General features: G+C 41.0%; 1 protein-coding gene and 1 long non-coding RNA gene across 4 annotated transcripts in view; one reads left to right on the top strand and one right to left on the bottom strand.

The window, feature by feature from the left end:
• Nucleotides 1-4,765: 4,765 nt before the first annotated feature.
• Nucleotides 4,766-14,077, bottom strand: LOC140199204 (uncharacterized). Its single transcript, XR_011886372.1, has 3 exons — nt 13,925-14,077; nt 6,013-6,068; nt 4,766-4,995 (listed from the first exon to the last, which is right to left on the bottom strand). It is a non-coding gene; the product is annotated as an uncharacterized lncRNA (long non-coding RNA).
• Nucleotides 14,078-14,123: 46 nt separating this feature from the next.
• Nucleotides 14,124-27,351, top strand: part of mtrf1 (mitochondrial translational release factor 1) — a 40,634-nt gene continuing 27,406 nt past the window's right edge. Inside the window, exons 1-5 of one of the 3 annotated variants that reach the window (XM_072260865.1) lie at nt 14,124-14,312; nt 17,136-17,578; nt 20,548-20,639; nt 22,346-22,427; nt 25,084-25,191. In XM_072260865.1, the coding sequence (XP_072116966.1) occupies nt 17,179-17,578; nt 20,548-20,639; nt 22,346-22,427; nt 25,084-25,191 (682 nt within the window). In that variant the 5' untranslated portion in view covers nt 14,124-14,312; nt 17,136-17,178. Of the gene's footprint in view, nt 14,313-17,135; nt 17,579-17,823; nt 17,833-20,547; nt 20,640-22,345; nt 22,428-25,083; nt 25,192-27,351 lie in introns of those variants that run through there. The other 2 variants (XM_072260864.1, XM_072260866.1) reach the window with 2 other exon arrangements.

Here is a 27,351-nt window from a genome sequence, read left to right as displayed (position 1 = left end):
TTTTCTAGCAAGGGAAAAGCCCTGACAAGCACACAGAGCATGGAGTATGCTTTGCAGTGAGGAACACATTGTTGAAGATGATGGAACCAGGCAGCAATAGATCTGAGTGACTTCTTACTCTTCACTTCAACACCACTGAAGGTCCAGTTACTCTTGTCATTGTGTATGCTCCCACTCAGCACTCCACATCCGAAGCAAAGAATAAGTTTTATGAGAGTACCCCCAGAAAGGAACATTTTGTTCTCCTGGGTAACTTCAATGCCAAGTGGTGCAGACTACGACTCATGGCCCTCCTGTCTGGCTCACATTGGTTTTGGCAAGATGAACGAGAGTGATTGCTGGATTTCTGCACTTATGATCTATGTATCAGCAACTCATACTTCCAGACCAAGTTTCAATACAAGGTTTTCTGAAGATACCCTTGCTCCAGACACTGGCATGAGCTGAACTTAATCCTGGTGAATACCATCTATAGTAGTCTTAGCTATCTTTGGGAAGAAGACCTCAGACAAACGACTGGTCTGAAGCCAAATCCAACAAGGATATTTTGTATGTCACCAAATACTCTAGCAAATTTCTACAGACGTATCGTATATCAGGTATGGAGGGACAACTACACAGGATCGGAAAAAGCTGTAGGAAGTTCAGCCAGCTCTATCACGAGCATTAGCCTCACTAGCACTGAGGACATCTTCATAAGGTAATCGCTCAAAAAGGTGACATCCATCATTAAGGAGCAATCATCTGACTGACTGGTGTCACAACAACAACCTCTTGCCATTACGAAGAAAGCATACCAGCACCTAAACTTCCTCAGAAGTTTGTGAAGATTTGGCATTACATCTCAAGCTTTGACAAATTTCTATAGATGCTTAGTGGAGAGTATACTGACTGGTTGCATCACGGCCCAGTATGGAAACAGCGATGTCATTGAATGGAAAATCCTACAAAAAGTAGTGGATAGGGCCCAGTCCATCATGGTACAGCCCTCCCCACCATTGAGCACACCTGCACAGAGTGTTGTCACAAGAAAGCAGCATCCATCATCAAAGACCTTCACCATTCAGGCCTTGCTCTCTTCTTGCTACTGCCATCAGGAAGGTGGTACAGGAGCCTCAGGAGTCACACCACCAGGTTCAGGAGCAGTTATTAGCCCTCAACCATCAGGCTCTTGAATAGAGAGGGTATAACCTCACTTGCCCCATCACTGAACTGTTTCCACAACCTATAGACTATTTATTGTTTTTTAAATTATTTTCTTCCTTTTGTATTTGCAGAGTTTGTTGACTTTTGAACATTAGTAATTTGCCTGCCCTGTTGGGTGTGGTCTTTCATTGATTCCAGTGTGTTTCTTGGAGACAGTGTGTATGCCCACAAGAAAAAGAATCTCTGGGCTGTATATGGTGACACATATGTAATTTGATAATAAATTTACTTTGAACTTTGCAAGGTCCCTATCACCAAGGACCTCTCTTCTTTTTACTACCATCAAAATAGAGGTAGAGGAGCCTGAGACGTACACTCAACATTTTAGGATCAATATCTTTCCCTCCACCATCAGATTTCTGAACAGACAATGAACACTACCTCACTATTTTTGCTCTCTTTTTGCTCTACTTATTTATTTTTAAATATATTGTAATTAATGTATTGCACTGTACTGCTGCTGCAAGACAAATTTCATGATATTTCAGTATTAATTAACCTGATTCTAAAGATCATAGCAATTTCCCTCCTGGAAATACACTGCATTCCTTTTCTAGTATTGTATTTGCTCAGTCCTGCCTCTTCCAGCCAAAGAGCCAACAAAGCAGAGTAAATTACTGATTTAACCCCTTTATGTATTGATTGCAATTTTTTATAATTAATAAGATTGACAATGACCTTCATAAATTAATTTCCACTATGTTGTGCACCTTCTCTGTTTATAATTTAGGAAGCTGAGGCCATGAAGAGAGCGCTGTAAACCTGCTAACTTTTTTTTCATGAAAATCAGAGGATCTCCTTTTTTGTTGTTTCCTTGTTTATAGACCAGAATCATCTAAATGTGCTTAATTGCTTCACAGTCTGAAAATGGTGTGGCTATAAGCAGTATTTCAGATTACGGAGCTTTATGTCACAGAGATTACACTGGATGATACTTTTTTTTTATCCCCAGAGCCCTGTGATAAGCAACACCAAATCAACATTTCCACCGGAGGCAATGAAAATATCTCATGCATTTTTTAAAAAATCTACATACTTTAGAACTGCATTCTTTTGGAAAAAGTGTCTCAAGATGCTTCAGCTGTGACCTTTGAAATATCCTTTGACACCTTCACAGTGAATTGTAAAGCTTTGTCTTAGATGAGTAACTGCTGGTTGATAAAGGTTTTTAATGTAAAACTTGTGAGACGTGTCTCTTGGGGCAGAGAGCAACCCGGTTCAAACCAATTGTGTGGATTCTGAAGCGACTGACAACACAACATGGACCTTCACAGGCACAGGAAGAGGCGCATGATGGGGCAGACAGGTCAGTAGTCTAGGAGGCAATGTGCTCCTCCTGCAATTTATGCAAAAGTCAAATACAAGCAAACAATTTGGACACAAAAATGTTATAAATCTCCACAAATAAAGACAAGCTAAACAGAGATTTCCTTTTGCAGAAAAGGCATTAAACTTGAGCTCCATTTGCCCATCAAATGCACAGTAAAGATTTCATGTAATTATTTCAATGGGAGACAGAATTACCTTTGTGGCCTGGGGCAATGGTAGCCCACCAGCCAACATAATCAGAAACACAAGAAAATCTGCAGATGCAGGAAATCCAAAGCAACATATCTTGGTGAAGGGTCCAGGCCCAAAACGTTGACTGTTTACTCTTTGCATAGATGCTGGCCTGCAGAGTTCCTCTGGCATTGTGTCCATGTAGCATAATAAGTTACTTGCCTGGTCATTATTAATAATTCTCCCTTTGGCATCGACTGTACTTAAGTTATAACCATTTGCTGCTAATAATCCCATTAACATGAATCTGCTCTGATTCCATTACATAAAGCTCCATAACCTGAATAGCTCACACTAAATTGTGGTTTGTTGAAGAAAAGATATTTCATTGACTTCAATGTGTTTGGGATGTGATGCCTAAAAAGTTTCAGTTGAATCCCTGACAAATTTAAAAGATGCTATTATAAAGCAGGGGAAATTCCTTTAGGTTTTGACAAAATTCCCCTTTTGCTGCAAAATCAAGACTTTTGTATTCCTCCATTTTGAGCCATAGTATCTTCAACATTAATTGATCCATCCATTTCAGTATGATTCTGAGGTCTAAAATGTACTTTCCATTTTTAAACAGATTTTTAGAAATAATTGCTCTTTCAAACTTCTGTTTTCCTACGTGGCTCAATGTCAATCATGTTTGCTAGCACAACCCGATTCGCTGAAAATTTTCAGGATACATCAGTCAACATAAATGCCACCAAAATAAAATGCCAGAACAGCTGGGGGCATATTTCATGATAAGCAAAGTCTTTCAAAATAATAGCAACAAACCACCTCCTTACTGCCCATACTTTGCCTTATATTTTTCCAGCTCTTCTTCCATCCTATTACAAATTCCCGGGATTATTTGAAAGAGAACAAAGTTTCCTTGATATGTTTTTTTTAACCCTTCTTCATATTTGCATATGGGAAGTACTGTATTATAGGTAGAAATTTAAATTAAAATTTTATTGCAGAAAATTAGCTCTGTATCCCTTTTGACTTCTCTTCTAAGATAGAGTTACAATAATTTTTATACCACACAAATAAAATTTCTGGTATGGCAAAGTATGCAATGCTGAGGGAGTGCTCACTGTAGGTGGAATGGTGCAGAGGGTATAGAATCTAGAGGACATAGCTTCGAAGGAGAAAGAAGAAAGGTTTAAAGAGAAACCAAAGGACAACTTTTTCGTACAGGTGGTGAAGGGTATATGGACTGCCCTTCCAGAGGAAGTGGTGGAGATGAGTACAATTGCAAAATTTTATATTAGGTACTCGAATAGCTACATGGAGAGAAAAAAATTAGAGGGATATGGGCTAAATGCAAGCAAATGGTACAAGTTCAGTAAGGCAGCTTGGTCACCCAGAACAAGCTGGGCCCAATGGCCTGTTTCTGTGTTGTAAAGCTCTATCACTCATCAGTAGGTAAAAGCTCAAATTATTGCAGTCCTCCAAGAAAGTTCTACATTTCAATGTTCACAAACACAGTATTCCCCTATTAGATACAACAAAGATTTGGAAACCATATTCAAGCATTCTTAGAGTCGAAGTGCTGGGGGTGAGTTCATAAAATATATGAGCAAAATTAGGCCATTTGGCCCATCAAACCCCCTTAACCCTATTCTTCTGCCTTCTCCCCAAAACCTTTCTAATCAAGAATCTATCAACCTCCACTTTAAACATACCCGATGATTTAGCCTCTATAGCCATATGTGACAATGAATTCCGAAGAGTCTCCACCCTCTGGCTAAAGAAATTCCTCCTCATCTCTGGTCTATTCTGAGACTGCGTCCTCTGGTCCTAGATTTCCCCCACTTTTGGAAACATCCTCTCCATGTCTACTCTATCCAGGCCTTTCAAAATTCAATAGGTTTCAATGAAATCTCCCTTCACTCTTCTAAACTTCAGTGAAGACAGTTGAAGAAAGAGGAGACGAGAGAGGATGTTTTGAAGACAACTGGAAATAAAGTACCATATTTGTCATTTTCTGTCTCTGAAAGGTTATTTATTGCAGTTATTCCTTGGAGGTATATAAATTACAGTGGTGAAAACAAATCAAGAACACATCAACCTTTACAACTATATCATCTGCACATACCTCAAACATGCACATCTGTCCCGTTGGCATTTCTGACACCACGTCACCATATTACTGCTCTGTTCAAAGTACATTTATTATCAAAATATGTATGCAGTATGCAGCTCTGTGATTTCTCTTCCCTCAGACAGCCATGAAACAAAGAAACACGATGGAACCTGTTCAAAGAAAGAAAAACATCAACCCCCCCCCACACACAAAAAAGAACAAATCACAAAAAAGCAAAAAACACAGGATAAAAAATATCAAATCACAAATTCATCAAGTTGATCGTGTGGCTAGCCAGAGGCTTTTTCCCAGGGCTGAAATGGCTAACACGAGGGGGCATAGTTTTAAGGTGCTTGGAAGTAGGTACAAGGAGCTTAGAAAAAGAGGGGACTGTGCGGTAGGATAACTCTAGGCAGTTTCTAGAGTAGGTTACAATATATGGTCTGCAAAACGTTGTGGGCCGAAGGGCCTGCGATATGCTGTAGATTTCTATGAAAACAGTTCAGGAATGTTCAGTTTCAACTCAATCTAGCGCTGTCACTCGTTGTCTATAGGCCACAGAGCCAGTCCGCCCCAATCAAAATCAAACAGAATAGCAATAAAAAGGCATAACCAGAAAGCAGAAACAGATAATAACATGATATGCAAAATATAACATGAAATTATACACTTGAGCCACGGCAAACAGTTTAAAATGAGTAATTAACTTATTGCAAAACCTTCCGGATACCTCATCCAAAGAGTAAAGATCTTAGTATCCTAAGAATTTCCTTTATTGAGCTTTTATGCATTTTGCCATTAACTAGTAGCTTCACCATGTGGCTTGTTAGGTTGCTGTAGTAGCCCATAGGTTTGCCAACCTGATCTTGTTAAGGAAACACATGAATATGGCATCACAGTCTAATCAAGTTCTCCCAAGTCCACCAAATAAAATTTGGTAGAACTCAAAGAATGAGGCAGGACTGGAATCCACTGCCTAGAAGGGCGCTGGATGAAGATAGTAATATTTAATAGCACCTTAGATAATTACTCCAGGATGTGTAACCTCCAAGACTATAGACCGAAAGCAAAGGAGTTGGAGTTAACCCAAATTACATCTTATTTGGCTAGCATGGACACATATCTCTTCTCTACACAAATTTGTATGCTGCAAATATTAATGACACTATAAACTACTCTGTACTTACTTTTGTAGCCAATTTGTTGGTCTTTGTGAAGACATTTATTCATTTGCATGAGGTCACTAAACATGTGGAGAAAGACAAGTATTTATTTATTCTCAAAGGTTAACAAGATGCAAGGTGATTTTAACTTTCCACATATTGACTGGGATTCCCATACTGTAAAAGGGGTAGATGGGATAGTGTTTGACAAATGTGTTCAGGAAAGTTTCCTTAATCAGCACATAGAAGTCCCAACAAGAGAGTGTGCAATACTTGATCTCCAATTAGGGAATGAGAGGGCAGGTGACGGAAGTTTGTGGAAAGAAACACTTTACAGTTAGTGATCATAATGCTATTAGTTTTAAAGTACATATGGAAAAAAATATTGGTCTGGTCCTCAAGTTGAGTTTCTAAATTGGAAAAGGCCAATTTTGATGGTAACAGAAAAGATCGGGACAGGTTGCTTTCTGGCAAAGGTGTAATTGGTAAGTGGGAGGCTTTCCAAAGTGAAATTTTGAGAGTACAAAGCTTGTATATGTCTGTCAGAATAAAATACCAAGATAACAAGTTTAGGGAACCTTGCATTCAAAGAGATATTGAGAACCTGTTTAAGAAAAAAAAGGTGCTCAGCAGGTAGAACAAATAATATACTTGAGTATGATAAATGCAAGAAAACACTTAAGAGAGAAACCAGAAAGGCTAACAGAAGGCAAGAGGTTGCTCTAACAAACAAAGTAAAGGAGAATCCAAGGGTTTCGACAGATATGTGAAGAGCAAAAGGATAGCAAGGAACCATAAAACCATTAAGACAAAGGAGCAGAATTAGGCCATTCAGCCCATCGAGTCTGCTCCACCATCCATCATGGCTAATTCCAGATCCCACTCAACCCCATGCACCTGCCTTCACGCCATAGTCTTTGATGGCCTGACCAATCAGGACACTATCAATTTTTGCTTTAAATATACCCATGGTCTTGGCCTCCACAGCTGCCTGTGCCATAGCATTCCACAGGTTCACTACTCCCTGGCTAAATAAATTCTTCCTTACCTCTGTTCTAAAGGGTCACCCCTCAACTTTGAGGCTGTGCCCTCTGGTTCTGGACACTCCCACCACAGGAAACATCTTCTCCACATCCATCTTATCTAGTCCTTTCAACATTCAGTAGGCTTCAATGAGAACCCCCCGCATTCTTCTAAATTCCATTGAGTACAGGTCCAAAGCTGCCAAAAGCTCCTCATATCTCATATGTTAACCCCTTCATTCTCGGAATCATTCTCCAGAACCTCCGCTGGACTCTCTCCAATGGCAACATATCCTTTCTGAGATATGGGGCCCAAAACGGTTTTCAATACTCCAAGTGCAGCCTGACCAGTGTCTTATAAAGCCTCATCATTATCTAGTTGTTTTTATTTTCTATTCCCCTGGAAATGAATGCCAACATTGCATTTGCCTTCTTTATCACAGACTCAACCTGTGAATTAACCTTCTGGGAGTCTTGCACGAGGTCTCCCAAGTCCCTATACAGCTCTGATGTTTAAATTTTCTCCCCATTTAGATAACAGTCTTGCACTTTTGTTAGTTTTACCAAAATGTATTATCATATATTTCCCAATACTATATTCCATCTGCCACATTTGTGCCCATTCTTCCAACAGTCTAAATCCTTCTGCAATCACATTGCTTCCTCAGCACAACCTGCTCCTCCACCTAACTTCATATAATCTGCAAACTTTGCCACAAAGCCATCAATTTCATTATCCAAATCATTGACAAACAATGTGTAAAGTAGCAGTCCCAATACTGACCCCCAAGGAACACCATTAGTCACTGGCAGCCAACCAAAAATGGCTCCCTTTATTTCCACTCGTTACCTCCTGCCTGTCAGCCATTTCTCTATCCATGGCTGAATCTTTCCTGTAATGACATGGGATTTTATCTTGTTAAGTAGCCTCATGTGTGGCACCTTATCAACTGCCTTCTGAAAATCCAAGTAAATGACGTCCACTGCCTCTCCTTTGTCCACCCTGCTGGTTACTTCCTTGAAGAACTCTAACAGGTTTATCAAGATTTCCCTTTACAGAAACCATGCTGACTTTGACTTATTTTATCATTAGTCTCCAAGTACGTTGAAACCTCATCCTTAATACTGGACTCCAACACTTTCCCAACCATTAACTGGCCTATAATTTCCTTTCTTTTGCCTTCTTCCCTTCTAAAAGAGTGGAGTGACATTTGCAATTTTCTAGTCCTCCAGAACCATGCTAGAATCAAGTGATTCTTGTAAGATTATAACCAATGCATCTGCTATCTCTTCAGCAACCTCTTTCATAATTCTGGGATGTAGTCCATCTGTCTCAGTGACTTATTCACCTTAAGACCTTTGAGTTTGCCTAGCAATTTTTTCTTTGCAATAACAATTGCACTCATTCCTGCTCCCTGATACTTACGGACCTCTGGCCACTGCTGGTGTCTTCCACAGTGAAGACTGATGCAAAGTACTTAATAAATTCACCCGCCATTTCTTTGTCCCCCATTACTGCTTCACAGGCATCGTTTTCCAATGGTCCAAATTCTACCCACAGCTCCCTTTTTCTCTTTATATAACTAAAAAAATTGTATCCTGCCTTATATTATTGGCTAGTTTGCCCTCATATTTCATCTTTTCCCTTTTTAATGCTTTTTTAGTTGCCCTTTGTTGGATTTTAAAAACTTGGTCTACTGGAAGATCAGAATGGTAATCTAAGCGTGCAGCCAAAAGAGATGGGGGAGATCTTAAATGGAGTCTTTGCATCTGCACTACTCAGGAGTGGGGATTGGGGTTTTTGATGTTCTAGCTTCCATTTTCTGGATGGGCGATCTGTTGGCTTTTGTTCTTTGACAATAAAATAAACCTTTGAATGGGAGGGTTTGGAGGCATATGGTTTGGCTGCAGCTGGATGGACTAGGCAGAAGATAGGGTCAGTATAGACTAGAATGGCAAAAGGGCCTCTTTCTGTGCTGTAGTACTCCATGATTATAGCAAAACTTTGCCCAATTATTTGAATATTATCTTCATCTCTGTGGCTCCACACCATTGGATGATATACAGTGACACCTACTGGGTAATAGTACACATAGCTGCAAACTACAACAGAAAAGTTACGAGGGAGTCAAGTTCCATAATTGATATCTAGACCTCCAAACTCAAAAATCCAGTAAAGAGAGGAGGAATGAGATCTTGCTGTTAAAAGGTTCCAACCATATTTTCCTCACAGCCTGGAACAACATGGATGCTTCCCCACAAATACTTCTGATTACGTTCTCTTAGTAACTTCCATCATCTGCTTTATAATTGATGCCCGCTTCCTCTACTCTCCCTTCAATTCCATGATGATCGATCATTTCAATTGTGTATCTTACCCTACATTGTTAAGAAGTTTATGTACTCCTTGAGAGATCCAAATATTTAACTGACTGCAGCTAACTCATTTTCATCCCTACTACTCAGATTAATATTTTAGTTGATAAATCTGGAAAATAACTGATCAGTCAGAATTTTGTGTGTTAACTGTTACAAGCAAAAGTACAAAGATTCATCTATCAGAGTTAAAACTTTAAAGCACCAATATGTGAAAGGCTCTTTTCTGTTTATTTCCCCCCCAAATGCAGACTATCTCCCACAAATCCCACCACAGGTTTCTTTCTGTAACCACCCTCCCATTTTCTCAGCCATAAAGCACTTTGATTTTGCCAAACTCAGGTTATGGAACTTGCAACCTATCTACCTATCTTGCAACTGACTGTTCCAGCCAACCCAAGGGGCAAGGGTATCAGCCCAAAACATCAACTCTTTATTCCTTTCCATACTTGCTGCCTGACCTGCTTGTGTTCCTCCAGCATTCTGTGTGTGTTACTTTAGATATTCAGCATCTGCAGAATATCCTGTGATTACATTAATAACTAGTAGTTCTGTTCTAATGAATAGAACATAGAAAACATACAGCACAATACAGGCTCTTCAGCTCACAAAGCTGTGCCGAACATGTCCCTACCTTAGAACTACCTAGGCTTTACCCATAGCCCTCTATTTTTCTAAGCTCCATGTAGCCATCCAGGAACCTCTTAAAAGACCCTATCGTTTCCGCCTCCACCACTGTCACTGGCAGCCCATTCCACGCACTCACCACTCTCCGTAAAAAACTTACCCCTGACATCTCCTCTGTACCTACTTCCAGGCACCTTAAAACTGTGCCCTCTTGTGCTAGCCATTTCAGCCCTGGGGAAAAGCCTCTGACTATCCACACGATGCCTCCCATTATCTTGTACACCTCTATCAGATCACCTCTCATCCTCCGTCGCTACAAGGAGAAAAGGCTGAGTTCACTCAACCTATTCTCATAAGGCATGCTCCCCAATCCAGGCAACATCCTCCTAAATCTCCTCTGCACCCTTTCTATGGGTTCCACGTCCTTCCTGTAGTGAGGTGACTAGAATTGAGCACAGTACTCCAAGTGGGATCTGACCAGGTTCCTATATAGCTGCAACATTACCTCTCGGCTCTTAATCTCAACCCCATGATTGATGAAGGCCAATGCACCTTTTGCCTTCTTAACCACAGAATCAACCTGCATAGCAGCTTTGAGTGTCCTATGGACTTGGACCCCAAGATCCCTCTGATCTTCCACACTGCTAAGAATCTTACCATTAATACTATATCCTGCCATCATATTTGACCTACCAAAATGAACCACCTCACACTTATCTGGGTTGAACTCCATCTGCCACTTCTCAGCCCAGTTTTGCATCCTATTAATGTCCTGTTGTAACCTCTGACAGCCCCCCACTCTATCCACAACACCCCCAACCAATAGATGCAAGTAAAAGATGTGAATGAAGCAATTGAATAGCTTATGCTGCTTTCCAGTCTGCCACATTTTCCTGAGTTACCTTCCATATTAGGAGCAAAACACATGTTAATCTTATACATGTTTTAGACCCATCAATGAAGGATTACTGAAATATTTCTACATCAGTATGGTGTGTGACATAGAAGGAATCCACAGGTCATAATGCTCCCAAATGTCTGCTGCCCTTGTTGTCCTGATAGTGAAATGTACCAATCTTCCCACGTTCATCAGGATGACCTCACAAAGTCAGCTGGGCGGTGAACGACTTTGCCGCATTGGAGTTTGGTGCCAATGTCAAAGCCAGGTGGACCTGGTTTTATTCCTGCTTTGCCCCACTTTATCAGAGCTGCATCTGTAAACGTGATAGAATCTGCAGACATGATGTCACCCAACTCCAAAGCTCCACCAACTATTCCAACAACTGTCAAGACAGATCATGCAGTCACTAACTGGTAATTTCATGATTAAATATGCCATTGCATCCCTGCCACAGACTCCATTCCTTGCTTGAATTCCACCTTTGAGTACACCAGACTGCTGATGGTTTTGATAGACTAATCACCCTGAACTGGACTTCTGATGCCTTGACCTCTCCAACAATGTTCCCTCTAAGGCGTGCGCATACACATCTTTTGCTACTAGTACACAAAGGAATTTAAACTGCACACAAAAGGTTGTCATCCTCTACCTCACTGGCATGTTAGGTATATTTCGCAATCGTACACAATCACATTTTCTTTTCCAATGTCTGATGCGGATGACATCATGGAGTATGCAATGATTTATTTGCAGATTTTAGAACTAGCTTATACTGTTTCTAATTGAAGAAATTATTGATTCACTATGTCAAATTCCAAAGAAGCAAAGGGCATGAAGTGCAAAAGAAACACTAGTTCGCTTAAAGTGGAATGGCTTAATGAAACAGTAGAAACTGCTATGCTAAAAGCTCATGAGGTCAGGAACGTGCAGCTACGAGAAATATTTACGTACAATTCAGAAATGGTGTTACCTCTGTGTATTGCAGCAATGCAAAATTTACTGGAGAATCTGCAAGTCGGAAGAAGGAGTGATATTTATAAACTTGACTTTTTAAAGCATCATTTAACAAGTAAATCACATATGGACAGTGTGCAAAAGCTCCTGGCGAGAAAATCCTTCATTACTCATTACAGGCCTGCTATGTAGGATTTGTGAGAGTGCAAATGAATGAGAGCAAAATTGATCAAACACAGAGGAGATTGAAGTCCTTAGTGTTTTGCTAGCTCTTAAAATGAATACCTCTCTATATAAAATTCAGCACAAGATTTTTGCGCACACTGGTCATTACAAATTAGAGGAAACGTTGCTCTCCAGTAATCTATGAATCAACAAACCTTTCCTGGCATCTGCTGATAAAACCTTAAACTAGAACAACTCACACTCTTTTTTTTCCAGCCCTGCGAGTTTTGGTGCATTCTAAACACTACTGCTCATACGAAACCCATTATTGTGCTCTGTCTTTGATGGTATAACACCTTCTATATTACCAACCCATCCCTTTAAATGCCAGTTGCCCCTCCTGTGGCAATGGTCCAGCATATTAGCCTCATCAAAAAGATCTACGTCTCTCCCCATTCTTGTCCGAAAGGGACTGTCTGATAATAGACAATAGGTGCAGGAGTAGGCCATTCAGTCCTTCGAGCCAGCACCACCATTCACTGTGATCATGGCTGATCATCCACAATCGGTACCCTTTTCCTGCCTTCTCCCCATATCCCTTCACTCCGCTATCTTTAAGAGCTCTATGTAACTCTTTTTTGAAAGAATCCAGAGAATTGGCCTCCACTGCCTTCCGAGGCAGAGCATTCCACAGATCCACAACCCTCTGTGTGAAGAAGTTTTTCCTCAACTCCGTTCTAAATTGTCCACCCCTTATTCTTAATCTGTGGCCTCTTGTTCTGGACTCCCCCAACATCAGGAACATGTTTCCTGCCTCTAGCGTGTCCAATCCCTTAATAATCTTATATATTTCAATAAGATCCCCTCTCAGCCTTCTAAATTCTAGTATATACAAGCCCAGTCACTCCAATCTTTCAACATATGACAGTCCCGCCATCCCAGGAATTAACCTCGTGAACCTATGCTGCACTCCTTCAATAGCTAGAAAGTCCTTCCTCAAATTTGGAGACCAAAACTGTACACAATACTCCAGGTGTGGTCTCACCAGGGCACTGTACAACTGCAGAACTATACTCTTTTGCTCCTATACTCAATTCCCCTTGTTATGAAGGCCAGCATGCCATTAGCTTTCTTCACTGCCTGCTATACCTGCATGCTTACTTTTAGTGACTGATGAACAAGGACACCTAGATCTCGTTGTACTTCCCCTTTTCCTAACTTGACACCATTCAGATAGTAATGTGCATTCCTGTTCTTGCCACCAAAGTGGATAACCTGACATTTATCCACATTAAACTGCATCTGCCATGCATCTGCCCACTCACCCAACCCGTCCAAGTCACCCTGCATTCTCATAACATCCTCCTCACATTTCACACTGCCACCCAGCTTTGTGTCATCTGCAAATTTGCTAATGTTACTTTTAATGCCTTCAGCTAAATCATTAATGTATATTGTAAGTAGCTGTGGTCCCAGCACCGAGCCTTGTGGTACCCAGCTAGTCACTGCCTGCCATTCTGAAAAGAACCCATTAATCTCTACCCTTTGTTTCCTGTCTGGCAACCAATTTTCTATCCATGTCAGTACCCTACCCCCAATACCATGTGCTCTAATTTTGCACACTAACCTCCTATGTGGGACCTATCAAAGGCTGATATTATTCTGATACCTGGAGCAATACGCGAAATGCTGGAGAAATTCAGCAGGTCGGCAGCATCTGTGGAGTGAAGGGTCGACCATCTATTTCCCTCCATAGATGTTGCCTGACCCACTGAGTTCCTCCAACATCTTATGTGCGGCTCTACCTCAAATCTTAGCCTTGGCCCTCAAAGTCATGACAGGGACGAAGATCCGAAGACATACAAGGCTATCTTAAACATGGCAGGCTTACTTGTTCTCTTTAGCTCCGTCTCTCTCGACACGAAGCTAACAGATGAGGCACCGGCAGCGGCGAGGGAGAATAGCCCGACCCCCGCCCAACTCCTCCAGGGCTGTAGGGCGGCAGCATTGCGCCTGCGCAGCATCCCCAGGCGAGGCCACCGTTGCTGGGCGACCAGCAGCGAGGTATGCAGCCCTTCCCCCTTCCCCATTTTCTTAATCTGGCTTCATCTCCCTCCCTTTCCCCCTGATGAAGGGCCTCGGCCCGAAATGTCGACCGTGTATTGTACTCCTCTCCATGAACGCTACCTGACCGCCGAGCTCCTCCGGCACCCAGTGTTTCCCAGAGGGCACCGCGCGGCAGGCTGCCTCACGCATGCGCATTGCATCAGGCCGTGGAGGTGAGTTGACTGGCAGGTCCAGAGCTTCCAACTCAGGGAGGGAAACGGCGGATGCTAGTGGTGGCCTCAGAGTTAAACTGGCAGAAATTCGGCTTGCATGCATGCATGCATGCTCTATTGCACGACAGAAGCTCATTCACTCCATAGCTGTTGCCTGAATCTACTCGCTGAGAGAGAACGCAGGCGATGGGAATAGTGGGATGGTTACCGTGATTGGCATTGACTGGTTTGGCCGAAGGGCCTGTATCCGTGCCGTATTGCTTTATATCTATAAGAGAGGCTGTCCTATCAAGTTTTGGTCGAAATTCCTTGGGTTTAAATGAATGAGGGGCAATCTTATTCAAACATATAAGTTCCTAAGGGAGTTTGGTTGTTTTCACCAGTGGGAGAGTCACAAACAAGGATACAAACTGGATTCGGAATTGGAACTGAGGTACCTCAGCAGGTAAAGCAAGTGATTAGCATACTGTTCCTACAGTATGACTCATTACAAGGTGCTTGAGGTAGTACAAGGTAAAGCAATATCAATGCAAAATAAAGTATAATTGATACAGAGAAAATGCAGTGCGGGTAGGCAAGGTCATAGTGAGGTAGATTGTGAAGTGAAATTCAGAGTATTGGGAACTATTCAGTAGTCTTATAGTGGTGAGGTAGAACTGTCCTTGACATGGGTGTGTGTTCTTTCAGGCTTTTGTATATTCTGCTTTATGGGAGAGGGGAGAAGAAAGAATGTCTGGGGTGGGAGGTGTATTTACTTATGATGACAATTTCACTGAGGCAACAAGAAGTATAAACAGAGTCCAAGCAGGGGAGGCTGGTTTCTGTGATGTACTGAGCTGTGTCCTCAGGCAAAGTAGTTGCCATACCAAGCCATGATGCATCCAAGTAACTTTCTGTGGTGCATCAATAAAAATTGGTAAGAGTTGACTGAGACATACTAAACCTCTTTGGCCTTCTAAGGAACTAGATGCATCATTGAGTGTTCCTGGCTGTGGCATCAAAATGAGTGGACCAGGGAAGAGTATTAGTGATGTTCACTCCTAGAAACTTGAAGTTGTCAATACTCTCAACCTCAGCAACATTGATGTAAACAGGAGCATGTACACTGGACCCCTTCCTGAAGTCAATGACCAGCTCTCTTATTTTGCTGACATTGAGTGAAAGGTTTTTGTCATGACGCCATGTTACTTAGCTTTCTATCTCCTTCCTGTACTCTGACTATGGCCCACTACGGGTGGAACTTGTAAAGGTGTAAATGGAGGTGGCAGGGGTGTTGCTGCCTGTCCTTACTTGATTGTAGTCTGTTGGTCAGGAAGTCAAGGATCTGGTTGCAGAGGGATCCTTGACTTGTCCCAGGTCTTGGGAGTTTGATGATGAGTTTTCTTGGAATTATAGAGGGTGACATGGTAGTGTTGCAATTGGCGTAATGCTATTAAAGCATCAGTGACCGGGGTTCAGTTCCACCTCTCTGTGAGGAGTTTGTACTGTACTGTATGGTCTCCCCATGAAGGCATGGGTTTCCTCTGCTTTTTTCCAGTATTTCAAAGATGGGCAGGTTAGTAAGTTGATTTGTCACATGGGTGTCATTGGGCTGGAATAACCAATTACTGTGCTGTATCTAGATAAATAATTGTTTTGAAATTAATAAACAATAGTGGTGTTTTTACTGTCTGGTCCAGGCACGAGTCTAGGACCAGAGCAATGGTATTTGCCAAAGACCTGTTTTTGCAGGAGGCAAGCTGCAGTGGTCTGGGACACTGGAGTTCATGCATGCCATGACCAGCCTCTCGAACACTTCATGATAGTGGATGTCAGAGCCACCTGGTGTGTAGTCACCTTATTTTACTGGGAAACTGACATAAGTAGAGATTTCTTCTTTCAGAGAGGAGTGAATTTCTACCCTGAGCGTGCTAGAGATATATTTAAGCTGGAGAAAAATAAATCTTTGAAAGATTGAGAAATTGAAGGTCATGGGGAACTGGTACAGAAGAAGAGTTGAGGCCATCGTAGATCAGCCATGATCATTTTTAATTGATTGGGCCAAGTTTTTAAGGATCTGGTGGTCTACTGCGAGTGCTTTCTTGTGTTATAGATGATGATTCTTCTGACTATAATGTCTAGATTTAAAGTCACTATTTCAAAGTAATGTGCTCGTCATTGAGGATAGCGTAAGAAGAAAGTATGTCATGCATAGGGTAGTGAATTGTTGGAATGCACCAGTCAGGCTCAGGCACTGAAAATTAATAGATTTTTAGATATTAGAATTGAGGCACTAATTTATAAATTACTTTGAATCAACTTCCACTTCATTTTTTAAGAATTTATTGCAAATTATAACAGTTCATTTCTTCAAAAGGAATTTTTTTCATTCCCATGCCATAAATCTGCCACCACTCTGTCAAAGGAACAGTGTTTCTCCTTACTTAGAGGCACAAAAGACTAGATGCAACACACAAAGCACTGGAGGAATTCAGCAAGTCAAGCAGCCACTATGGAGGGAAATAGAAAGTCAATGTTTTAGGTTAAGACCTGTCATGTGGACATCATCGGCTGTCCATTTCCCACCACTGACGCTGCCTGACCTGCTGAGTTCCTCCAGTGCTTTGTGTTTCTTCCTATCTACTCTTTCAAGTCCCATCTTCACTTTGAACAATCCAATTAATTCTCCCATAACCCTTATTTGTGCAAGGTGAGCAGATTTGCAAGTTCCTCATTCTTAGACCATTCCTCTGCACCTTTTTAAAGTGGAAATAATTTGCATTTTCAATAAATATCATTTGTATTTAGTCCCACTTAATGTGTTGACTCTTGTAACTCTTACAGATAATTACATTCACATCTGTTATGAATTTGAAAGGCTGCTCAAATGATCAAGCACTCATGCATTTGGATCATCAACTTAATCTGGAAGCAGAATCATTTCAGAAGGACGTACAGAGAATTTGAGAAGCTGAGGTCAGTTATGACCACATCTAGATTTTGGCTGTCTTATAAAAATGGACCAAATGTTATGTACAGGCAGCAGTCGGCAAGGCACTGTCATCATTTTAGTGAATTACTACAACTAGAAGTTGTAAGGAAATACATCGGGGCCCTGAAAGAAGAATACAAAGAAATTAACGATGGAGCAAATAGCATACAGCCACAAAATGAAGAAAGAAAACTTTTAAGTGCTCGTCATGCTGAGCTCGCTCCACTTATACCTCTCTTGGAAGGGATTCATTCATCAGAAAAAGATTTACTGGAGTTGGAATTAATGTATGAGAGTAAGTAGAGTATGAGAGTAATTGCATGCTTTAGTGCATCTTCTGCCATTTCAATTTACCATGTCATTTACTATACAAAATCGTGTCCTGTTCTAAAGCAATTTGTGGTCTAACTACTAGTCTAGCATAATATTCCTGCTCAGCTAATAAATTACATTATGCCCTGCACCTGTTAACCATATGATTGATCTGTCCTGCTTCCTTTAAGGACCTATGGATACGGACCTTATTCCTCCAGATCTGTCCTTACCCAGGTATTGTGTATTTGCTCGTGTATTGCTTCAATGGATTAAATTCCATTTACCTCTTTAATGGTCCACTAGTCTGGCGATCTATAACTTCCTGCAAAGCTTTTATTTAAAATACAGTCAGCCCTCCGTATCTGCAGGTTCCGCATCCGCAGATTCAACCAACCACAGATGGAAAATATACAAAAAAAAATCCAGAGAGTTCCAAAAAGTAAAACTTGAATTTGCCGCACGCCGAGCACTACGCTGAAGCCGCGCGAATGAAGTGATGTGTAGGCATACCCTGCTGTAGCCTCTCGCCATTTCACAGATCCTCAGTCTCTGTCCAGCACTCATTGTTTGAGCATTGTTCATCTCACGTCTCGTTAGTTCACTGCTTGTGTTGTGAGCGAGAGGAAGGAGTTTAAGTCTAGTAAGGGATGGCTGGCTGGCTATGTAAAGCGCTACAGCCTTGAACTTAAAGTTCACGGGAGAATCGGCATTGGCTGATGGCAAGGCAGCGTCAGTGTTCCCAGAAGAGCTACGACGGTTGCTTCTGTACAGACCTCTGTTCTTGTCATTAGTTCCCTAAACAATACAGTATAACAACTATTTCACATAGCATTTACATTGTATTAGGTATTATAAGTAATCTAGCAATGACTTAAAGTATACGGGAGGATGTGTGTAGGTTATATACAAATACTACGCCATTTTATATAAGGGACTAGAGCATTGCGGATTTTGGTATCCGCGGTGTGTCCTGGAACCAATCTCCCGCGGATACCGAGGGATGACTATATGTAGTGCAGTATGATACGTAAATATCTTTGTAGAGCTTATAAATTTGAATTATTATGGTCATAAGACATAGAAGCAGAATTAGGCTATTCAAGCCTTCAAGTTTGCTCCACCATTTGATCATGGCCGACTTATTATTCCTCTCAACCCCATTTTCCTGCTTTCTCCCTGTAACCTTTGACACACTTACTAATCAAGAAGTTTCGAACCTCCACTGTAATTATACTGAATGACTTGGCCTCCACAGCAATCTCGGCAATGAATTCCACAGATTCATTACCCTTTGGCTAAAGAAATTCCTCCTTATCTCTACTCTACAGGAAGGATATCCTTTTATTCTGAAGCTGTGTCCTCAGATCCTAGATTCCCACTACTGGAAACATCTTCTCCACATCCACTCTATCCACTTACTTAAACCCATCATCCCTACTGGGGTATAGGCCACCTACAACAGCTCAACAGAGTCCTCTGTCCCGGCCAGTTTTTCAGCTTGTCCCCAGGTTCCAATCTTCCGTAGGTTTCAATGAGATACCCCCTCATCCTTCCAAACTCCAGTGAGTATAGGCCACTCATGCATTAGTCCTTTCCTCTGATTCTTGTAAACCTCCTCTGGACCTTCTCCAATGGCAGTGTGTTCTTCCTTGGATACAGGGCCCACGATTGCTCACAATAGTCCATATGTGGTCTGACCAATGTCTTATAAGTTCTCAGCATTACATCGGGATTTTATATTCTTATCCTCTCGAAATGAATGCTAACGTTCATTGTGGGCCAAAGGGCTCATACTGTTCTAAAACTTCTAAACTGCAATTGCCTTCTTTTCTACCAACTCAACCTGCAATTTAATCTTTACGGAATCCAGCAACAGAACTCCCAAACTAGGGAAAATATGCAGTTGCAAGAAATCCAAGCAACACACACAAAGTGCTGGAGGAACTCAGCAGGCCAGGCAGCATCAGTGGAAAAGAGTACGGTCAATGTTTCGGGCTGAGACCCTTCAGCCGGACTCGCAAGTTCCTTTGCACCTCTGATTTCTGAATTCTCTCTCCATTTAGAAAATAATCTACAATTATTCCTTCTACTGAAGTGCATGACCATACACTGCCTTATGCTGTATTTCATCTACCACTCTAAGTCATTCAACAGACTCCCTGCTTCCACAGCACTATTGTACCCCTTCGCCTATTATCATTTGAAAATGTTCTGGATTATTATCTACACAATGAAGATCTGATTGAATTAAAGACTCTGCAAATGCATTTCATTGCTGAATCATTTCCAGCGTTAGGGATTTGACAGGATGGAGAGAGAAAATGTTTTCTATACGGGACAGTCCAATATGAGAGGCAATATTTAATAAGTATAATATTTAGAAGAAACCTCTGATCTGTGCAACAAGACTGCAGATAAGACCATAAGACATAGGAGCAGAATTAGGCCTTTCAATTCCTTCAGTCTGTTCTGTCATTCCATCATGGCTGATTTATTATCTCTCTCAATCCTGTTCTCCCGCCTTGTGTTCCCACCTATATAAGTGGTTAAGCTGAGTAGCATGGTTGTGTCTAAGAATATGCCAATTGTGAGATGAAGATGGGAGGAAATTTCACTAGCACATAAAAATTAAATATTTCTGTGTTGTAAAATTCCTGCGCAAAAACAAGAAAAGCTGTTAAGGTTTTTTTAATAAAATATGCTGTACAATAAGGAATAAATGGACAGAATGGAAATGGAAAGTGTAAAGTGAGAGGAATGAAATTATTGCTCGGCAGAGCTTGATACTGACCACTGGGTGCTCAAGTTACTGTGCATTTTTCTGCTGATGCCCCAGTTATGAGGAACTTAATGAAGATAAAATGCAGTGTTTGGACCACGATGAAATCTAATTTCAGAATTATTTGTCAACATTTATTTGTTTAAATTTTATAATCATTACTTTTTCAGGTATGAAAGCCAATACTGACCAAGAGCTGATACCATTGCTCCTTGAAGAACGTCAGCAACTCATCAAAAGCATTGAAGTGTTGCAAGGAAAGGTAAATGCCTGGCTTGGGAATTCTTAGTAAATGGTACAGTCAGCTCATAATATATTAATAGTTACATTTTTCTGCATACATTCTGAAAATGTCTTGGGTAGGATAGTCTAAATGACTGTGGCAGAAGTTAAAAAGGGTCAGCTCTCTTCTATGGATGCCAGGTAACTGTTTTGGTAAGATTCAAACCGTCAAAGTTCAAAGTACATTTATTATCAAAGTATGTATACATTATACAACCTTGAATTTGTCTCCTTACAGGCAGTCACAAAACAAGAAACCCAAAGGATCCCATTTAAAAAAAAGACCAACAAACACCCAATGTGCAGAGAGAGAGAGAGAAAAAGCAAACATCATTCAAACAATAAAAGCAAGCGACAGCATTCAGAATGAAAGTGGGTCCATAGGCACAAAGCCTGTAGCAGGCCCAGAGCCTCAGCCTTAGTGCAGCGAAGAGTAGAGCAAACGGCGTAGAGCACCGAGCAGAACTGGCCTGACCCTCACCTCCAGACCCAATATCCTGCCTTTTCAATTCATCCGTCCATGCTTAAATCATCCAAACATTGGGTCAATTCTTACTCTAGACACTGCTGCCACATTTCAACCTGTACCCAACCTTTCCAAATTGATCTGGCATGTAGGTTGATCAGACCTCACACTCAGTTTAGATGTATGGGCTCCGAAACTCCTCTGCTTCGACTTTACTTTGCTTCTTACGCCCTGACTCCGACCCCACTTTGACCATTTCTTTTGACCATTGCCTCAATTTCACTCCGAGTTTGCATTGCACCTGCACACCTCGACCCTTGAGTCAGCCTCGCCTTCACTTGCCTCTTCATTGTTTGCAGTGATCGTTTACCATAACTTTTTACAGAAAAAGTTCAAAGATTCATTTATTTTTGAAGTATATAACTGAAATTTTTCTTCTCCAGATAGACATGAAACCAAGAAAGAAAAGACTGACAACATGATCATCAATCCCCGAATCCCCCCTCACTTGCACAAAAAACAAATGAAAACAGAACAGGCACATCGATCACCTCCCCCCCCCCCCAATCCCTCTCCCCCGCACAAAAAAAAAACAAGAAAGATCAGGCGAAAAATGCAGTATTTAAAAAAACTGTAAGGATGAAAAAAAAGTTCATAGTCCATATTCATGTCCAAAATGCAGAAAATCTCAGTAACTATCTCCAGGCCACACAGTCTCCCCCCTTTGGCAGCTAGGCGATCCCACCAACGATCAAAAGGCCAGCAGCAGCACTCGCCACCTTATTGGCCTCAATATTTCAGTCTCCCTTGTCACTTTAACTGGTGAGCAATGGAAGCTTTACTCAGTGAAATGGAGTCGATTATCGGCTCGCGTCCCCTGCCCCTCCTCGCCACGAAGGTCACACTCACTGCCTTTGCCTCGTGTTTATTAATAAAGTATTTAATTGTATTTCTTGCTTTGGAAACCACCAGTAAGTTGTTGCTCATCTTCAGTAGCACCATCTTAAACCACATGTTTGGACATCATTCTTTTTTCTTATACTTGTTGCTATCTAATTGTGAACATGTTGCTGTACAATCTTTTGGTTGAAGGCCAACAAAGAAATGTGGTAGAAACAGAACAAGAGTATGATAGCTAAAGATTATATCGTTTGTAAACAAACTGCATGTCAGAAATATTTTCAAGTTTTACTTTTAATTCTTTTCTTTCTAAATTTCAGCTCCTTCAGACTCTGGTACAGAGGGATGAACACGACAAAAATAATGTGATTCTTGAGGTGACGGCTGGAAGAACAACAGGAGGTGAGAATTTAGACAAGTCAGAATCACTGTATAGAGCAATAAACAACCTGCTAGAGGAACCTAGTGGGTCAAGCAACATCTGAGGGAGGAAAAGAATTGTCAGCTTTGAGGCATAACCCTGCATTGTGACAGCTCCTTTTCCCTCACAAAGGCGGCTAGGTTCCTACGGCTGATTGCTGTTTGCTCCAGATTCCAGCATCTGCAGTCTTCTGTGTCTCCAGAATCACCATATTTTTTGCTTGAACTGCTGGGTTTTGTCTTTATCAGGAGCTGAATATTGTGGTATAGTTGAGGCTGAGTTGTGTTAACAGCATTCATACTGGGAGACAGGATACAGCTGGTGATATCAAGAGAGATTTGAGCAGGACACTCTACTATCTGAGATGTCACTGGCTGCTGGAACATAGTGTGTGTTAAGGATAGGATGGACCAGGACTACAATAAAAAGGCTGCAAACACTCAATGATCAGTGTTCCGCCTAAATGGAATCCCACATAACATTGTATTATAGGATGACCAGCACTTGTAAAACTACCCACCTGTCTACATCCTGCTGTCTGCCATACCATTTCACCTTTGAATCCTGGTCTCCTGCGTCATCAAGCTGATTCTTAGTTGTTAGTCCTCTGCTGTCTGCTTGGAAACATATAATTTCTCCAAAGCTGTTCTGATCTGGTTTTTATTCAGTGCCTATTGTACTGTCCAACTTGTATATCCTTGTCACGGTTGTTTCTTTGAATATCTAGTCCCTGCTATATCGGTCTTGTATGTCTAATATGTGCTATACCACCCAGTGTTCCATCCCCATCACTACAAATAGCTATAAAAACTGGATGACCTGGTAAAGACAGTCTGCCAACATAACTATGCTAAGATTAACGATTTGGATATGATTAATATGTTTGCAGATGACATAAAAATTGATGGTTTTGTTGGCAGAAGGGAAGATAGTAGAGGGCTACAGGACAATATTGCTGGGCTGATCAACTGGATGCAACAATGACAGATGGAATTTAATCCTACAATGTGCAAGGTGATGGATTTTGCAAAGGAGAGGATGGGGGTCTAATATGGGTAGGGCAAATACCAAGAATAGTAACACCCAAGAGTTTATTGAGGTAACAAGGACCATGGATCCCTGAAGACAGCAGCATGGATAGAAAAGGCAGTGAAGGCATACTTGATACTGAGCCTTACTATGAACTGCATTGAATAGAGTGGATTGAATAGAGGTCATACTATCAAACTTGGCTCAGCTACAACTGGCATACTGTGTGCAGTTCTGGTCACCACACTATCAAAGGATGCACTTGCACTAGACAAGAGTGCAGGGGAGATTCTCCAGGATGTTTCCTGGGATGAAACATTTGGTTTGGTTATAGGTTGGGATTGTTTCCCTTGGAGCAATGGAGACTGAGGGGCGCCTTACAGCAGTATACAAAATAATGAGAAACATAGTTGGGGTGGATAGTGGGGAACATTCTACCATAATGAAAATGCCTACAACTAGAGGGTATTAATAGGTGACCTGAGGGAATTTCTTTTCACCCTGAGAGTGATTGCAATCTGAAACGTACTACCTGAGCAGGTGATAGAGATGGGTGCTCTCTCAACGTTTTAAAAAGTATCTGGAAGGACAATTTAATCACCGAGATATAGAAAGCTATAGACTCAGCGTTGGTGAAATGGGATTAATGTGTATCAGTACTCAATGATCACTGTTTGATATGGTGTACCAAAAGACCTTTTTCTATGGCTCTATGACTCCACAACAAATTTGTGTAGAAGTTACAATTGTGTAGTAGTTGTGTTGCTGAAATAATTAGAGGATGAACTTTCAAATGTCATAATGGCTTTATGAAAATTGTATTTGCTCTTAAAAAAAGTAAATGTGATCCTGAAGCTTTATAATTGTTATAGAGTCATATAGTCATCACAAAACTATAGGGAGCTATTTAATTCATCATGTCCATGCCAGCATAACATTGTGCCACGAAGCATGGGATTACTAGCATTTGCAAGTTCCCTTCTTGGCCACATCTTATTCCTGCCTTCTATTCATCTACATTTATAGAATCAATGAATCTGTAGACCTCTAAATTCATGTCCAACCTTTGTATCTTCCCATAGAATATATATTTGTATTTCTTGTCTTAGTTCTTTCTCTCAAAGTCTTAAACTTACCCTGCTGTTTGCTCTACTGAAGGTTTTAATTATTCTCTGGAGCAGAATCACCTGTAAATACTGTTGAGTGCTGTTTGACCTTTGACCTGTGCATTTGATTACCATTGAGTTAATGTTGAATTCTACAAATCAGTAGGCTTGTAATTTGGTTCTTGCTCTTATAATTTCTTATTGACTCTTAGAGTATATCTTTCACATAGAGTAGCATCTCCACTGCAGAGTTACCTTTCACTAACCCTGAGGTTAGTTAGCAGAGGTCACCCATTTTCTTACATCTGTTTTCTGCCCAGCTGAGTAGGCTTGGCAATAATGACCTCTACTACAGTGGTAAACTGCCTGTTCTTATCACACCTCGTGTAAAATGTTTGACAGCTTTGTATATTTGTGAAATCAGAAAGATAAGGAAATCAGAAAGGGAAAGTTTTCGGTTGCACTCAGACTTTGTTTCATTGGATTTTCTTGTACTTTCAAGGTGATATTTGCCAGCAGTTTACAAGGGAAATATTTGATATGTACAAAAATTATGCAGAATACAGGAACTGGAATTTTGAAGTACTGAACTACACGACTGCTGACTATGGTAAGATTATGTCCTGTGATTTAATCTTATTAGTGGGTGAGGGAAGATGACAGTGGTTCTTTTTTGATGATGACAGTGGCAATTTGTGTGTGTTACTCTGGATTTCCAACATCTAAAGATAACAGCTGGACTGATCACCACTGTAACCTCCATAAACGTGCCCCTAAACACCACTGTGCGTGGAAACATCACCACCAGAGAATAAATGCTGTTGCTTCCAAGAAATCTGTAAAAGTTTCTCTTTTTAGATAGCAACTCACAGACATCCTGTCAACTGCCAGACAAACAGGCTACAGGCTGCTCTGATACTCTAATAACTGGCACTTTTCAAGATATTTTGTTTCTCAATGGCGTACATCACCTTGCGCATATCAGGATTAAATTCCATCTGCCAATGTTCTGCTCACCTCCAAATTTCTTGTCTGAGATCTCTGCACCCCCCCACCACCCGAAATAGATCCTTAATGTCCTAACCAAGAGATTGCCGTCTGTAAAGATAGGTAAAGTTCAAAGTACATGAAGTTGCCATATACTATCTAGATTGATTTTTTTGCAAGCCTTTATAGAAAAAAATACAGAAATTCAATAGACTGTACGAAAATCATGTATGAACAAAAACAGACAACCAATGTGCAAAGGAAGGCAAGCTATGCAAGTTAATACTGAGACAAATTGTAAAGGAGTTTGCAGGCTATAGAATTAGTTTCAGAGCTGTGGTCAATGAAGTTATCCACTCTGGTTCAAGAGCCTGTTGGTTATAGTGTAATAACTACTCTTGAACCTGTGATGTGGTGGGAGAAAAGGCTTTTGTACCTCTTGCCTGATGGTAGTAGTGAAAAGAGAGTGTGGTCTGGATGGTGGGAGTCTTTGATGATTGATGCTGTTTTTTTGTGGTAGTGCTCCATGTTAATGTATTCAGTGGGAAGAGGACTTTGCCTATGGTAGACTCTGTTGTATCCACCATTTTCTGTAGATTTTTCAGTTCCTGGGTTTTGGTGTTTCCATTCTAAGCTGTGATGTAACCAGTTCGATGTTCTGCATTGTGCATTTATAGAAGTTTGTCAGTGTTTTTGGTGACGTGCCAAATATACGCAAACTACCAAGCACCTTCCAGGACAGACCCTCTAATATGTTAATGCCAAGGAATTTAAACTACTGACACACTCCACCCCTGATCCTATAATGGACCAATAGCTTCTTCCTCCTAGGCAGCAACACCCCATCCATGATTTCCTTTTCCTCTTTATCCAGCCCTTAATATCCTTGTCATCCAGAGTTCCTTGGTCTTGTTGTCTATGACTTTTTTCCTAATGGGAACATGTTGGCCCTGAGTTCTCACTATCTCGATTGTCGGATGCAGACTTACCTATGAGAAGCTAAGTTTACTTTGCTGGGTACCATCTAGGTGGTTGCATTATGCTGTGGGGATGCTTCACAGCAGCAAGCCCTAGTGAAGGCAGAGGGTGAAATGAATGCAGCAAAATACAGGGAAATCCTGGAGGAAAACCTGATGAAGTCTACAGGAGAACTGCAACTTCAGGGAAGATTTGTTGTCCAGCAAGACAATGACCCCAAGCATAAAGCCAAAGCTATACAGGAATGGCTTAAAAACAGCTAAGTTCATGTCCTGGAGTAGCCAAGTCAGAAATACAATAGAATTTGTGCCTGGACTTGAAAAGGGCTATTCTCACGATCCCCATGTAATCTGACAGAGCTTGAGCAGTTTTGTAAAGAAGAATAGGGAAAAATTGCAGTGTCCAGATGTGCAAAGCTGATAGAGACCTATCCACACAGTCTCAAGCTGTAATTGCTGCCAAAGGTGTATCTACTAAGTACTGACTTGAAGAGGGTGAATACTTATGCAATGAATTATTTGTGTTTTATATTTGTAATTAATTTAAATCACTTTGTAGAGATCTGTTTTCACTTTGACACAAATGTGTCTTTTTCTGTTGATCAGTGTCAAAAAAACAAATTAAATCCACTGTGATTCAGTGTTGTAGAATAATAAAATGTGAAAACTTCCAAGGAGAGTGAATACTTTTTATAGGCACTATATGTAATAGCAATCATATTTTCTTCCCATGTGCCAATCAACAATAGTCTTAGCTTTAAAATAATGCAGAGTAGTGTATATCCTCCTGTGTTTTACTGTTTTTT

Source organism: Mobula birostris, chromosome 6 (assembly GCF_030028105.1).
Source record: "Mobula birostris isolate sMobBir1 chromosome 6, sMobBir1.hap1, whole genome shotgun sequence".
In the NCBI taxonomy this organism is placed as follows: domain Eukaryota; kingdom Metazoa; phylum Chordata; class Chondrichthyes; order Myliobatiformes; family Myliobatidae; genus Mobula; species Mobula birostris.
Note: the sequence above shows the minus strand (reverse complement) of the source record. Positions and strands in the feature narration are given on the sequence as shown.